Here is a 15429-nt window from a genome sequence, read left to right as displayed (position 1 = left end):
TCTTTTTTAAACTTTCCTTAAGTTACACAGAAATGCACAGATAGAGGTAGACACAGATGTCTGGAAAGATAGATGTGCATTGCTTTCACTGTCTTTCTGTGAGACATCACCATGCACCTTCTCACCACCCTGCACCCCCAATTTGGTAATAATGGGAGGGTATCAGAAAGTGATGCCTAGCTTGTGAATGCCTATTACGCTTGTTAGTATTCATAGACATTAGTGCTGACATAGGCAATTTTTGTTTTACTGTGTTTTAAACTCAAGAAAGCAGCTCCAGAGAATCTTTCAGCATGAGATAATATGGGAGCTTATCATGTTTGCTTGCATAATTTCTCCTTATTTTTTTTCATAGTAAAACAGAAAGGAGAAATTATGCATGCTATGTTCTAACAGTAGGAACACTGGCAGCCCAACCCCTGACCTCACTATACACATGTCAATGGCTTTATGAAGATTGGTAGGTCTTCGGAAATTGAAAACTTCAAGGAACATTAATAATTGTTGAATAAAATAGGATGATGCCTAAAATAGCTATAGATAAAATATTAAGACTATTTTACCAGTAACTAATTAGATCAGATATTAAAAACAAATGTATTTCTGCCTTTATACCTACAAAAAAAATAATATCCTTCTAGTTAGCCAAAACAAAGCAACAAATAATATTTCAGTTTATCCATTATGAAAACATAAAAATCATGCTCACAAACATCACATAGGTGGGGAGGGAGAGGCAAAAGAAAGAAAAGACTTAAGTTATACTGATATTGTACATTATTTTCCAATAATGGGACAACATCTTTACTGGTGTAGAAGCAAACAACCACTCTTTATCAAAGTTCTGCAAGGTAGGAATCTAATTCTTTCCCCCAATACCACAGGAATTCTCAATATTAACTTCCTAGATGACACAAAGGAGTAAGCATTGCTAAAATGTGTTACGGAAAGTACTAAAAATGTCTCTAGACTTCTGGAATTCAGAAAGGGTGTTAACAGGGCAAAAACACAAGGGAAAATAAAACACAAACAAAAAGCATTATATATTTTCTTCTGAAGACTGGTGAGCTCCTTGAGGACAGGAACTGAATCATATACCCTTTGTGTCTGCCTTACTCACCAATGGGGTGCAGCCCAGTGTGGGTTTTTTAAATATTTTATTTATTTATTTATTTACTTATTTGATAGCGAGAGAGAGAGAGAGAGAGAGAGAGAGAGAGACAGAACACAAGCAGGCGGAGTAGCAGTCAGAGGCAGAGGGAGAAGCAGGCTCCCCGCTGAGCAGGGAGTCAGATGTGGGGCTTGATCCCAGGACTCTGGGATCATGACCTGAGCCGGAGGCAGATGCTTAACTAACTGAGCCACCCAGGTGCCCCAGCCCAGTGTGTTTTTAACAAATGAGAACGAACCACCATTTGTGCATTACTAGAACATCAATCTAACAAAATGTCTTACAGTAAATTTAAGTTATCATAAAATATTCCAATTTTTCATTCCCACAAATATGGAGAACTCAGTTCCAGGTATTTTTCAAAGAACGTTCTATGAACCAAATAAAGAGTTTACATTCTGACATTAAAAAAAAAAAAGGACTTAACTATATACTGTTATCAGTGATTTTTCTAATTTGCTACCCCTCACTATACCTCCCAAAGTCTCTCAATCTCTATCTATCTCATAATTACCTCTTTTTCTCTCTTAGGGGATTCATATCCTTCTGAAAGATCGACAATCACAGTTACACTCTTATTTCCATCCCTTCTGCCACAAACAGGACTTTCCTTTCCAGGTATCCTTCTCAGTGTAGGATCTTCATGTGACACAGGGTCCTATTTAAGTCCGTGGGTGCTGGAACCAGTCAAAATGAGTTAAAATCCTTACTCTGTTGGCACTCTCACCAGCTATGTCACGTTGGGTAAATTAATTAAGCTTTCATTGCTTTAGTTCCTCATCTTCAAGATCAGCATAATAATAGTACCGATCTAATAGCGTTGCTGTTTGATTTGGTGAGTTAATTTTTTTTTTTTTAACGTAGAAGATTATCTGCCACCTAATAAGTGCTCAGTAAATGTTAGTGTTAATTTCCTCCCTGAATTCATTGGCCAAAGTAGAGCAGAAGAGGCCTAAGTTCAGGAGATTGAAGAAAAAAAAAGTGTAATATTTAACGAATTAAAGGAAAGGGAAGAAGGAGCTGACCAGGTACAAAATAAGAAGGGACTGGCAGTAATGACAGAGCAGTTAACAGAGCCATGGCCAATGCAGCAATGCCACTCCTGGGTGCATATCCAAGAGAAACAAAAACATATGTCCACAGAAAAACTTGTCCACAAATGTTCACAGCCTCATTATTCCTAATAACCAAAAAGTGGAAACAACTCAAATGCCCATCAACTGAAGAGAAGATAAATAAAATGCAGTTTATCCATACAATGGAAATTGCATAATAAAAAGCTAGGAAGGTGGGCGAGGGGATGGGGTCACTGAGTGATGGGCATTATGGAGGGCACTTGATGTAATGAGCACTGGGTATTATATGCAACTGATGAATCACTAAATTCTACCCCTGAAATTAATAATATGTATATGTTAACTAAATTGAATTTAAATAAAAAATTAAAAATAAAATAAAAAGGTATGAATATAGATACACACTACAATATGGATGAATTTTGAAAATATTATGCTAAGTGAAAGAAGTCAGTCATAAGGTGCCACATATAGTATGATTCCATTTATATGAAATGTGCAAAATTGGCAAATCTATATAGACAGAAAGCAAATCTATATAGACAGAAAGGGCGGGGGGGGTGGATTAGTGGGGGGGAGGACTAAGTTGGACAGTATTTCTTTCTGGAGTGTTGAAAACGTTCTAAAATTGATTATGGTGATGGTTGCATACTTCTGTGAATAGTCAAAGAAAAACCATTTCATTGTGGGCTGCCCCAGTGGCTCAGTCGGGGGGGGCATGAGACTCTTGATCTTGGAGTTGTGAGTTTGAGCCCCACAGTGGACATAGAGATTATTTAAAAAAATGAAACGAAAAATGAAACATTTCATTGTATAATTTAAATGGTTGAATTCCATGGAATATGAATTCTATATCAATTATATTCAATAAATATGAATTCTGTATCAATATATATGCAAATTTTTTGAAAGCAGCAAAGCAGAAGCCTCAACATTCATTGTGCTGTTCACATGGTAGATTTTGTGGCATATAACTTTAGCTCCTTCCCTTTCTATTTTGGAACTGAGTTCTTGAAACTTTAGTCACATTATCCTATATAATTTCATGCTTAATTATTGAGATTGTTGTCTTATTCCATCATTTTCCCACTGTGAACATCTTACATTTGATCGACTTAAGAAGATATTTGTTCTGGTTACCCAATTCCCCAAATTTCAAGGATCATTCTGAGACTAAATATCTTATGGTGTCTGTTGTAACTTTAAGACAAAGAAAAGAATAGCACATTAATTAGGTAGGCATTAATTTGAGGACACCTTTGCTTTTAAAGATACTTTTTAAAAACATTTAGTGCTCGAGGCTTTGTGAAAAGATATCTGCTCCAATGGGGGACTAGGACCTGCCTTTTGTAAGGGGAAAAAAAGACTTAATGTGCTCCCACAATTAGTGAGGTCATTTACTTTTTGGAGAACCTATCACTTTTACCAAATCATATCCTGTTCCCTGAACCTTTGATTAGTCATGTGTACATACAGAACTGATTTCAGTGCTTGCTGACGAGTCTTGCACAACATCATCAAAGGTTTATTATCTCTAGAGACTGAGAACACTTACAACATGCGGGAAGAGATTTCTGCCATTTACTTTAAAACAGAGTAAGTGGGTATTAATGATTAACTCATGATCTTGATCAATTTTTTAAAAATAAATCTTCATATACTGTATTCTTCTATCTCTCTCTCTCTCACACACACACACATACATGCACACACACATGCATGTATGCATGCGATTTTTTCCAGGGTTTGAGTAAAATAAGTATAAGTAGGTGTCCCTGGATATGTACTGAAAACATTACTGGAGTACTGGCATTTTGCTTTTTCAATCACTCAACACATGAGACCTGAATATATCCACATTTTTTGTTTTTGTTTTTTTAAGATTTTATTTATTTACTTGAGAGGGAGAGAGAGAAGCAGACTCCCGCTGAGCAGAGAGTCCAACATGGGGCTCGATGCCAGGACTCTGGGATCACGACCTGAGGTGAAGGCAGACACTTAACCGACTGAGCGACCCAGGCGTCCCTATATCCACATTGTTCTACACCTATTGATAAAGAAATAAATTGTTCACTTTTTGGAAAAGTGTATATATATATATACAGATATCTACTATAACTATCTATATATATATCTACTATAATCTACTTCTGTATCAATGGTTTCCAGTAAGTTATCAAGCCATCATAATTAAAGGGGTAACCACAGTTCTACAAAAAGGAATAAAATAACCTAGTACCTGCCACAAAGACTTATAAGAAAATATTATACTTGACGGTCTGACATATATCTAAAGAAATGTCTACAAAATTAAGCAATTAGGAACATGTTTTTGGATTTATGGGTTAAAGATGGTAATTCTATCCTCTATGTTGAGAATGAACACTTTAAAAACTAAATAATTCTTCATAAAGTCCAACTTGGTTTTTCTTATTTTTAAGGAATTATGAAAGCCAAAGACTGTATTTCCCCGGAAAAAAAAAGTTATTTATGAATTCCCATTGGGTCTGTTTTTCAGGAACTTGGTTATGAGTTTGGTTATTTGGTTATTCTTCTCAGGGAATATTCATCATGGAAAAACTTGGTACAATTGTTTCATCCAAATGTGTTTTTTTAATTACTTAATGTGCTAATAAAAATTATAATAAACAAAAAGTAATAATAACCCAGAACTTGCTTTTAGCCTAATTATTTCTCAAAGGACACTGAGGGGCCTCGTTTTAAAAAGTAGTGATAGTACCACATAGTAAATAGGAGACAATTTTCTCCCTTCTAAAGTGCTGCATAATATAGATTCACCAAACAAACCAAATTCTAAAACGTATATTCCGGTATTTGCATAATTCCTATTTTAGCATCTTAATTTTATTTTTTAAAACAACCCTATTTATTTGGTGTGAAAATTAAGAATCCTCCTCCCCCTCCCCATGTCCGGTGTCACTTACTACTCAGTGGTAAGTGCTAATAGACGCTGAGTTTAAAGGAGATGCCTTGAAAACTGACTCTCTTTCAGCTGTGATGGCAATCAGACTTGCTACCTGACTCCTTACAATTGAACAATGAATGATTTTAGGCCCTAAGGACATATGCTAGTGTTATTTTCAGGCTTGTCAAATGAATAGTTAGAAATATTTGAAGCCTTTGAAAGGTCCTATGCATTATAATTATCAGACTTTCCTTGCATGCTCTACACACACCAGTTATAGTTACTTGGAGCTTCTGTATTGCTAACAATTCTGTCATTTCCAAACTAAGACTATTCTTGCTTTTCAACAAAAGAACATTTCATTAATGAATGTGGTCAACTAGCAGCGATGTCAATGACTGACACTTTTTTGCAGGAAGAGGTAGCCAGATTTAGGAAGGGGAGATTTCCCACAGCATCTCTTAAGTCATTGTGATTCTAACAAGATTTGGGGCTTTACATTGGAATCATTAACAAAATTTCAAGGAGGGAGAGGAAGGGAGTGCATTAGAAACATATGGTGGAAAGACAATTTCTGGAACCTTGTAACTAAAATGGATCAAAGTAAGAAGTGAAAGATAAAAGTAAAAAAAATAATAATTCAAAACAAGATTATTTTTTAAAACTAAGTAAGTAAGTAAGTAAGCAAGTGACTAGGACTTCCTCCAGTAGTTATAAGGATGCCAGGAAAAGGGAATTGAGTTCTGGGCAGAGAGTAGACTGTGCTTTAGTTGTTCCTGTTTAGGAAGTTAAATGCTTAGGGAGGCACATTCCCTCTCTCAGGTCAGCAGGGTACCATTTAGTACATTACTGCTAAAGCACCCTGGTGACCTGAATGAATTAATGCAGCTTCCAAAGGTGCTTAACTTGCAAGCACTGAGAGCCCAGGCACTAGAAGTGATAAATATTCTATTAGTTCTTTCCATGTAATATACCAAACATCCAAAAATGCCAGTAAAAGGAAGTTTCTTTAGAGTGAAAGAATTCTGTTGTGACAGGAGACATTCAGACAACAATTTTAACCAGCAGTTTCTCCTTCCAGCTTGTAGATGACCCAACAGGTGTTGAGTCCATCCTTCTAGTTGGCTATGCTCAGACTGGCCCGCTCTTGTGTTACACTGCACTGCACTATCTTTAAGGGAATCTGCTAACTTGAAGGAATAAAAGTGGGCTCCAAAATGATTAAGCCCTAGACAAATTGTTAAGTTTGCCTCTGGTGCTCTGGCCTTCCTTTTCCTTTCCCACTCTCCACTCGTCCTATCCTCATGTGCAATGAAAGTTTTCTCATTAGCCGAACCTCATGATGTGGCCTAGAACTCCAGCACAGGCTCTTACTGTCTGTGAGGACTTGGGCAAAGCATTTTGCTCTGAAACTCAGTTTCCCATTTGTTAAATGGGAACAGTAACATCCAACTGTTAGGAAGAGTAAAATGAGACAATGCAAATAAAAAGTCTAACTTCTTATGATTGTTGTCAGCCTCTGTCCTCTTTTTAAGTGGATAAATGGATGTCAATTATCAATATGGTTTTATCCTTGACAGAATATCTGGCATACTTTAGGGATATTTTTGGTAAGATTTCTTCCCAAAATCTCATAAATCATATATAGACAATCGATTGCCAACTCTATTTATAAATGAGACTCTTCTTGACACAGGACACATAATCATGGATAAAAAAATCAGTATTTTAAAACTTTAAAAGCTTCCCTTCCAAACTTGAGTGAAGCGATACAGCTGGACTTATCAATAGCTCATTTCTTTCCATCTTCTGGTCTGCATTCCACTAATTTTATCAGCAGATAATCAGAGACAAAGAATTTTTCAACTTTAACCTTCCTCTACATTACTCTTTAAATATTGCCTAATGGGAAAATATAACCTTGACATTTATTCTGTAAGCAACAAGAAGAGAGAGACTCGTATTCTATGCTACTTAACATTTCCAGTGAAAGAAAGGCTTTAGGAAAATCTGAATCAATGAAGTATTAAAAGTATGGCCCAATATACTTTTATATTGATGTGTACATATTTTATATAATATATGAAAGTATCATACTCGGAGCTACAAAAATACTTCTTAAAGATGCGAAAACTAGAATATGAATACAAGATTATAAAACGGAGTGAAATAAAATGTTGCCACATGTAACTGTTATTATCTATGATAATAACAAACTCATCCTCGTAGTAACTTATCTTGAAGCAGAACTCTGACAGCATTATAAACTGAACTCACAAAGATTCTTCAAGAGTCAAACTAAATTAGCATCCTGATCCAATAAGGGGGTTGACTGAAGTTGTAATCTGCGTTTTGCATTCTTTATTAAGTGCTTTTCTTCTTCATTTTCTAGGTAATACATCAGTAGCATCTTCCTCACGTGTGAAGAAAACATAAATGTTCCAACTAATAGAAAAGCTCTGTACTGCCTTAAATTCCCACCATGACCCTTGTCTAAAACTGATCAATACAGTCTTGCAATGCAAGAGAGCAGTAAGAGGAAGTCAAGATAATCAAGTGACATTGTTCTACAACTACTGTGGACCCGAGAGAGCAGTCACACTCAGTCCCCTGACCAGCCATTGTCGGAAAAAACAAAAGCAAAAACAAAACCATAGAAGCTTTTTATGGCTCGTATATGGGGTTCAAACCTTAATTTTATTACTATCCCTGCCGCAGTGGAAGAACAGAGTGAGTTCAGAAGCATCACCTTAGGGAAGATGACATATATCCTACCACATTAATGGGACACGACCTCCATCAACAGAGACTACGAGCTGGCACATAGTAAGTGCTCAATCAATGCTTCTGAATCTATTAGAAGTAAAACTTGGGATATCGTTCAGGTATTCTGCAAACAAGACATCAGCCTTTGTGCCTGTATCAATCCCCACACTTCTCTAGGGTTATAGGATCTCTGAAGATGTTTCCTCATGGGCTATAGGGGGCTGTGCGCCTCCAGTGTCGCTCTTATTTGAAAAAATCGCATCATCATAAGCTCTCCTGAAATACACTAATAATTTGGGAAAAGTGCCTTTTAAGGCTTGAATTATCTGAATAATGAACAAATCTCCACGTCTAATTGAACTCAGCCTAAGCATAGGCTCAGACTCAAAGCAAACTTGGGAAAGCATTTCCAGTAGAACTCAGGCAGGCCAGATGTTCTGGAAGCAGAACCACGGTCATTATGCACATGCCAGCTCCTCCTCACTGCACCCCGGGCCAAGACCCTTTCAGCAGCGCAGGGCCTGGTTAACATATGACTCTGGCTGCATTACTGCGTGGCATCCCAGCACCCATTTGAACATTTCAGCAATTTTAAACAAGCTCACGGACAAGGACTATTAAGTTGAAGCCAAAGCAGCACGCGGGGAGAGCACATTAATTATGAGGTAACACCTTTGTCTGCATTACCTAAACGACCTCAGGGTGGCTGACACATAAGCGATTTACTACTTTTGGTTAAACCATATCTACACTTCACATGAGACAGAACGAACACAAGTTATACAAAAACCATCATATAAATCATAAAGTATGAGTTGACATAGTCCTAAAGTGAAGTGAATAGTAGTGTCACATTTTTTTACTGCATTTCTGAGATGAGGGCCGGTATGATGTGTGTGGGGCCGTGTGGGTTTGGAAGGAGATAAGTGAGGGAAGCTCTTAGGGTGGGGCTCTGCCCTCCCCACTCCCCATCCCGGACAAAATCATGACACCCCTCACACGTTCGAAAATTCATCCAGATTAAGCAGTTCCTTTAAAACAAAATGCACCCTGGGAAAGACCTGAAAGTCATTTACACCTTTGAATGCATTATTCTGCTTTTATGAAAAAGGCTTCTTTCCCCTTATTAAGGGGATGCTAGTTTTCTTTGGGGAATTAGATGGGTAATCTTGCAACAGGGAGTATTTCCATGAAGAGAAGATCCAGATGGGATAAAATGGTAAGGATCTCAGAGAAACAGAGAACAGCGTAATAGCGTGTGCCTGACATGATGGGAGATGGTAGCCCCAGTTAAGGAAAGACATATTGAAAATAAAATAGGAAGGTTCCTTTGCACACTTGGCTTTCTTTAAATTTTGTCTGGGGGGGCACCTGGGTGGCACAGCGGTTAAGCGTCTGCCTTCGGCTCAGGGCGTGATCCCGGCGTTATGGGATCGAGCCCCACGTCAGGCTCCTCTGCTATAAGCCTGCTTCTTCCTCTCCCACTCCCCCTGCTTGTGTTCCCTCTCTCGCTGGCTGTCTCTATCTCTGTCGAATAAATAAATAAAATCTTTTAAAAAAATAAATAAATAAATTTTGTCTGGGTTCGCAAACAATTTCACACACTAAAAATCACTTTATGTATTCTGACATGGATGTAGCAAGTTGCTAATGCCTGGTCTAAAGTAATCCTTTTGATGTGTAGTGATATATATTTTTTAAATTTGGATAGACAGATTTTTAGTCATTTTTTTTCCAGAGGAATACAAAGACGGTTCTCAGCTCACAATGTAATATATCACTTGCCATGGGATAGCAGTGTGAAAGTCCATATTTGAGCTGGAGTAGCCGTGCTGGAACACATGGCTGGGCTTCAGCAAATGTCAGCTTAAAATCAGAAGGAGACATAGCAGGTAGAGCTGGCCAATTACACTGCGATCTGAAAACACCAGTGATTTATTAGTTGCTATTAGCTAACCAGCTCCTCTCCATTTGATCTGCGTATTTATTATAAGTATTATGCAAGCATGTATTATTGTTGGGCCACAGAAACTGTTTTTTTCAACCTCTGCCTTGTCTTTTTATATGAGAACACAATAGAATAATTTGAGCTGTGATTACTTTTTTAAAACGAAATCCCGCAACCGGAATTAAATTTCACAGTGCATTTCAACCTTGAAAGAAACATAAATCTGCAACTAATACAAAAAAGTGTAAAAATTTCCATATTCAGGTTAATGTTTGGCAACAGAAAAGAATAACTTTTGTTTATCTCTGAAAACAGCTTTCTTCATCTAAACAAATGACTGGAATAAGATTAAGAAAAACCTGTTTTGGTTTCTAAGATACACACACATATTCCAATTTCCTTTTGCACAATGACTTTTATGCAAATGTGTACCACACAATCTCCTGACCTCTTTACCATCACACGGGGACAATGACAGTTCAATAATTGAAACGGTACATATCTGGTATATTTGATTTTAAATTGCAAAGTTGGACTCAGGCCTATTGAAATGAAAATGCTTGTGATTCTTTGTTAATTCCAAACTGATCGCGTTATTACTTCCTACTAGTAAAAAAAAAAAAAAAAAGAAAAAGGAAAGAAAGAAAAAAAAGAAAAAAGAAAAGAAAAAGAAAAAAGGTAGGTGAAGCTAATTATTCCATTTTTTTATTTCCTTGCCACCTTCTTTTCCCAACATGGCTCCTTGCATTCTCTTCTGTGACCCTCCCCCACACCTTGATTTTAGTTCTTAACCCGGATGCTTTCATCCATAACATGGATAATGAGAAAACTCCAAAAATGTTCCTTGGGGGAATGTTACACTAAAAGTTACCTAGGACTAAATCCCACGTGTGTTTCTTTGCTCACCATGGAGACAAGAGATTCATTCACTGCTCTCAGCCAATTTGAAATCCAAATATGAAAATAGCATTATGGAATTCAGACTATTCTGCTTCCCTACTAGCAGATGCAGGAAGAAAAAAGGCTGGTATAATTAAGCTTTTGACTTTGAACCAGCAAAGCTGTGAACACCTCACTTAAAAATACATATAATATTATAAGAGCAGCTGACATGCAGGTGTGGCAAGAGGATTTGCAAGCCCTGCATAGGATGGGGGTAAACCAATCAGCTGGCTGGAAAAGTCTGTCCGTGCTGTCTGAGCCAAGAATAAACTAAACTGTAAAACTGAAATATGGCCAAAGTCATATTTGTTCTTCTTCAGTTCAAATGTGTAGTGCTAAGTGGTTTTCATTATAACTTTTTACTCAACTCTTTAGAAAAAGTTTGGGATCATTTAAGAGGAAGACCAATTGTAATGCATTTTTATCTTTTAAATGAGGGTTGGAAGTAACAGGGTTTCTTTAATACATATCTCAGGCTATTCACTTATTCATCCTACAAATATTGAGGATTTATTCTGTGACTATCAACCACTGAGAATTTGTAGAGGATGTAAAGGTGTGAAATTAGAAGAATATAATCAAATCCAATAAAGTGGTTAGTGAAGGAACACGGCTTTTGCGTCCTATCGAGATCTGGATGTCCGTGCAGATACACACGCGTGCACGCTTTACGACATTGACTGTAGCTATCTACACACTCAGTATTTGTTAACCTCACTTTAAATATACTTTTATACACGGAAAGGGAAGATTAAGGGCAATCTGTAGTTTCATTTTATTGTTTTAATTTCCTAGACCAATTTTGCTTCATCGTTAAAATTTCTGAAGGAAAAATCAAAATTTAATAGTGTTTAGTGCTTCGGAGAATTTTGCTTGAAGAAGTGAGTGAGATTTTCTTAACAATAACAAAATTCCTTTTTAAAAAAATTCTAAGGAAAATAATACTGCCAAAAAAATGAATGCAGCTTTGTTTGTTTTTGCAGTCATCGTTAGCAATAGACATAAAGGTATTCTTTTTTTTTGAGTCCATATGGAAAGATCATCAACACATTCTGCCTCCGGGTCCTTTGCCAAAATACCATAACCCACAAGCCTTCTACCTTAAACATAAAAGGAAAGGTGTTGTTCTGGTCAAATAAAGAAATAATTTTTACTAGCATACGTCTAATGTTAAAGCTGCCTAAATCCTGCCAAATACATTAAAACAACATCTGTAAAACAGATTTTCATTAAATTGATCAGTTTAAAGTTAAGCAGCTAGGCAGATGATGCTTTTAAGCTAACCCTTAACCTTTAACCTTTAACCTCCTTAAACTGGAATAAGGACACACACTTCTTTTAGTAATACTGCTCTAGGTTGACAATGCAAGAGGTAAAGTGGTCTATTCAAATCGAACTGACACATAACCACATTTAGAGTGTTATGAATCAATATGTTGTCAATAACGAGGAAAGCTGTTTTCTCACAGCTCTGTATTTGTCTTATAACTGCTACTTGTCACTTTCCCTTAAAGTCTGAATAATTCACGATGCAAAATGATGTAAATTAAACTCTTAATGAAAATGAATTTTATATAGGAGATTATTGTCTAGTCATTAACTCAGAAACTATTTTAAGTCTAATTTTAACATTTCAGCCTATTACAAACCATCATTTTTTTTTCCAGGCCCAGGCCAATTTGTTAGGTTCTCATTTAAAAGCAATTAATGTTACTTATGAAGCAATTTCATTTTGCCGACACAAGCCGACCAAGCTTGCTAATATTCTCATTACTACACTTGAAAATCCTCTATCTCTGACTCAGACAGTTTCTGTAAATCAGTTTCGAAAAGGCACCCTCAACACACTGTTATTCTGGAGTATTTTTCTAGTTACTACTAGAAATAATGAATGCCCCTTGAAGGATAATACAAAATAATGTAGTTCAATTGTCCGATACCAAGTTTCAATAGCTCAAATATTTATCTCCTCAATCTTCTCTTAATTCAAGGTAAGTCTGTTCGAAGTGTGTTTTTGTTTGTTAGCTGACCAGTTTTAGATGCTAGGCTACAAAGACACTTGAGTATTTAAGAGATAAGCAAATAAAGAAGAGTGGGGGACAAGTAAATTTGTATATGACTTTATAACATTTTTAAGGGACAGTACATATATTCTTTGGTTCTGGGACCTAAAGTTCTCTCTGCTTTAAAACCCTCTTTATAAACAAGCTTTTATCTCATTTGGTTGTTACATTCGAAGGCAATATCCAACTCTCCCTGAAAAGAAACTTCAAGAGTAACTCTGACACTTGGCAAATTGTTCTGCAGATAGTGAGGGAGATCAACTCATACTCAGGAAAGAATGAATAAACTTAATACACACATACACACACACGTTTAAATAATCATCAACAATTAAACAACCTTTCCTGAGAAAATAAACAGGAACACTCTACCTTTCTTTAGCTTCCCACATGAGATCAATAAAATAGAAAAATGTGTACATTTATATCTTCTATTCACAACATGTTAATTTAAAGTGTTAGAGGAGCTGCGTGAATATAAACGCAGTTCATGAATATTCTATATAGCTCCCAGGGTCGAGATCTATTATTTATACAAACTTAATGTTTGTTTTTTTCTCCTAGGTATTCTAAAAGTTTTAATAGGTCAGGTATCAACAGGGGAAAAAAGTTGACAATTGAATGGTAAAACCTATGAATTATAATACAATTAATCCTTTATATTATATTTTCAATAGCATCAACTTAGAAGCTTACCATTTTACATTAGGGCGTGTACTCCCCTCAAACCGTGTAACCCAAATCTAATGCTTTTGCTATTGATCCACAAAGCACCCATATCATAGGAACAATGTTACAGGTCCTCACACCACATCTTTAGGTTTTTACACGCAGTACGTCAATCTAGAATTTGAACTTCAGGAAACAACCCAAACTAATTGTGCCAGCCCCAACCCAAATAAATAATGCCTGCACCGGCTCTCAAGATCCACAATCTGCCCTTTTTGCTGTGTGTTTATAGTTTGAAATAGTATTAGAAAAGCCATAGGTATTATAATCGCTGGTTGACTCCTGATAGTATAGTTATCACTGATTTCTAGTATAAATCAATAGATAACACTTGCAAAATGGATTTTGTAATCATATTTAGAGCTTGTTACAATGACTAATGGTTTGCAATATTTTCTGAATTTTAATATCCTCTAGACAAAAGAAGTTTCTAATAAGTTACCAAGCTATTCATCATAGAAATGAATCTGTTACATTTGTACAAGAACCAAGACAATCAAGCCAATCCAGTAAACAAACTCACAAAATAAATTAACCAGTAATTAGGGCTTAGAAAAAGTCAAGACAAGTTGTGTAATAAATGGTGCTCACCAGTTGCACATATTCATTACATCTGCATAGTTTTTTCCAGCAAAGATAAAAGTATATTTGCCATTTAATGAACATTTTTATTTGCACCACACCCAGTGGAGGGAATAAAAACATTACTAGCTGGGAAAGGTCATGCAAAGTAACAACTGAGTTAAGTAGAAGACTTCCAACTGATGCTGAGGGAGAGTGTGTTTACTCAAAACTTACAGAAAAATGATGGAATACACACACACACACACACACACACACACACACACCGTGTTTAGATCGTCCTGTTTGACACCAAACAAAAGACGATGCATTCTTGAAATAGCACTGATTTTGTGATCTGTTCTCTATAACCATTAACACTTAGCTAAGAGTGGTACTACGTTTGGGTTTGTTTTTTTTTTTGATCAATCAATAAAAGGAGGATAACAATATTATTTTATATGTGAAAATATTCAGGGGGCACCTGGGTGGCTCAGTCGTTAAGCGTCTGCCTTCGGCTCAGAGCATGATCCCAGAGTCCTGGGATCGAGCCCCACATCAGGCTCCTCTGCTGGGAGCCTGCTTCTTCCTCTCCCACTCCCCCTGCCTGTGTTCCCTCTCTCGCTGGCTGTCTCTCTCTCTGTCAAATAAATGAATAAAATCTTAAAAAAAAAAAATAGGAAGGTTATTTTATTTCTGGGAAGCCAGTAAAGCAATCGATGTCACTGAGACAGGTATAAAAGGGACATAAGGCAAATCTTTTAAATAAACTCTCCAATTGCATGTATCTCAATATACGTTTAGTAATGTTAAGCAGAAACTGTGTACCTTGCCCTTCTATTTTTTTTTTTCTATTTCTTTTCTTAACTTGCAGATATGCGCTCCAAGCTCTGAAACAGTTAATTCCCTTCTCTACTCTGTGCCAACGGAAATGGATGTCACTGCTTACCTTGTAGAGCTTCAGGGCCGCCTCATGCCTGTGATTGGTGGTATGCAAGCGTAATTTATCCACACTGTTGGTGTAGTAGTCACAGGCATTACATTTCAGGTGAACGGGGTTGCCAATGGCAATGCACTTCAGCCTCCACTCATTGCTTTTGCCCCCTTCTTTAATGTGAGCCACCAGTTGATATTTCTGCATATGTTTATCAGTCTTGCAGTGGAGCTGGAAGTTGGCTTTGAGCTGAGTGTTGTAGTTACAGAGCTTGCACTGGTAGATATCTCCAATTACAGCCCTCCATTCCTCT

The 15429-nt window shown here is 36.7% G+C and overlaps 1 protein-coding gene across 1 annotated transcript in view; it reads right to left on the bottom strand.

The window, feature by feature from the left end:
• The window catches only part of ZFHX4 (zinc finger homeobox 4), a 178551-nt gene that overhangs the window by 136620 nt on the left and 26502 nt on the right, over positions 1–15429 (bottom strand). Inside the window, 1 exon segment of the mRNA XM_002922903.4 lies at positions 15132–15429. This exon segment is cut by the window's right edge and continues 205 nt beyond it. Within this exon segment, the coding sequence (XP_002922949.2) occupies positions 15132–15429 (298 nt within the window).

This window comes from Ailuropoda melanoleuca, chromosome 9 (assembly GCF_002007445.2).
Source record: "Ailuropoda melanoleuca isolate Jingjing chromosome 9, ASM200744v2, whole genome shotgun sequence".
Classification (NCBI taxonomy): domain Eukaryota; kingdom Metazoa; phylum Chordata; class Mammalia; order Carnivora; family Ursidae; genus Ailuropoda; species Ailuropoda melanoleuca.
Note: the sequence above shows the minus strand (reverse complement) of the source record. Positions and strands in the feature narration are given on the sequence as shown.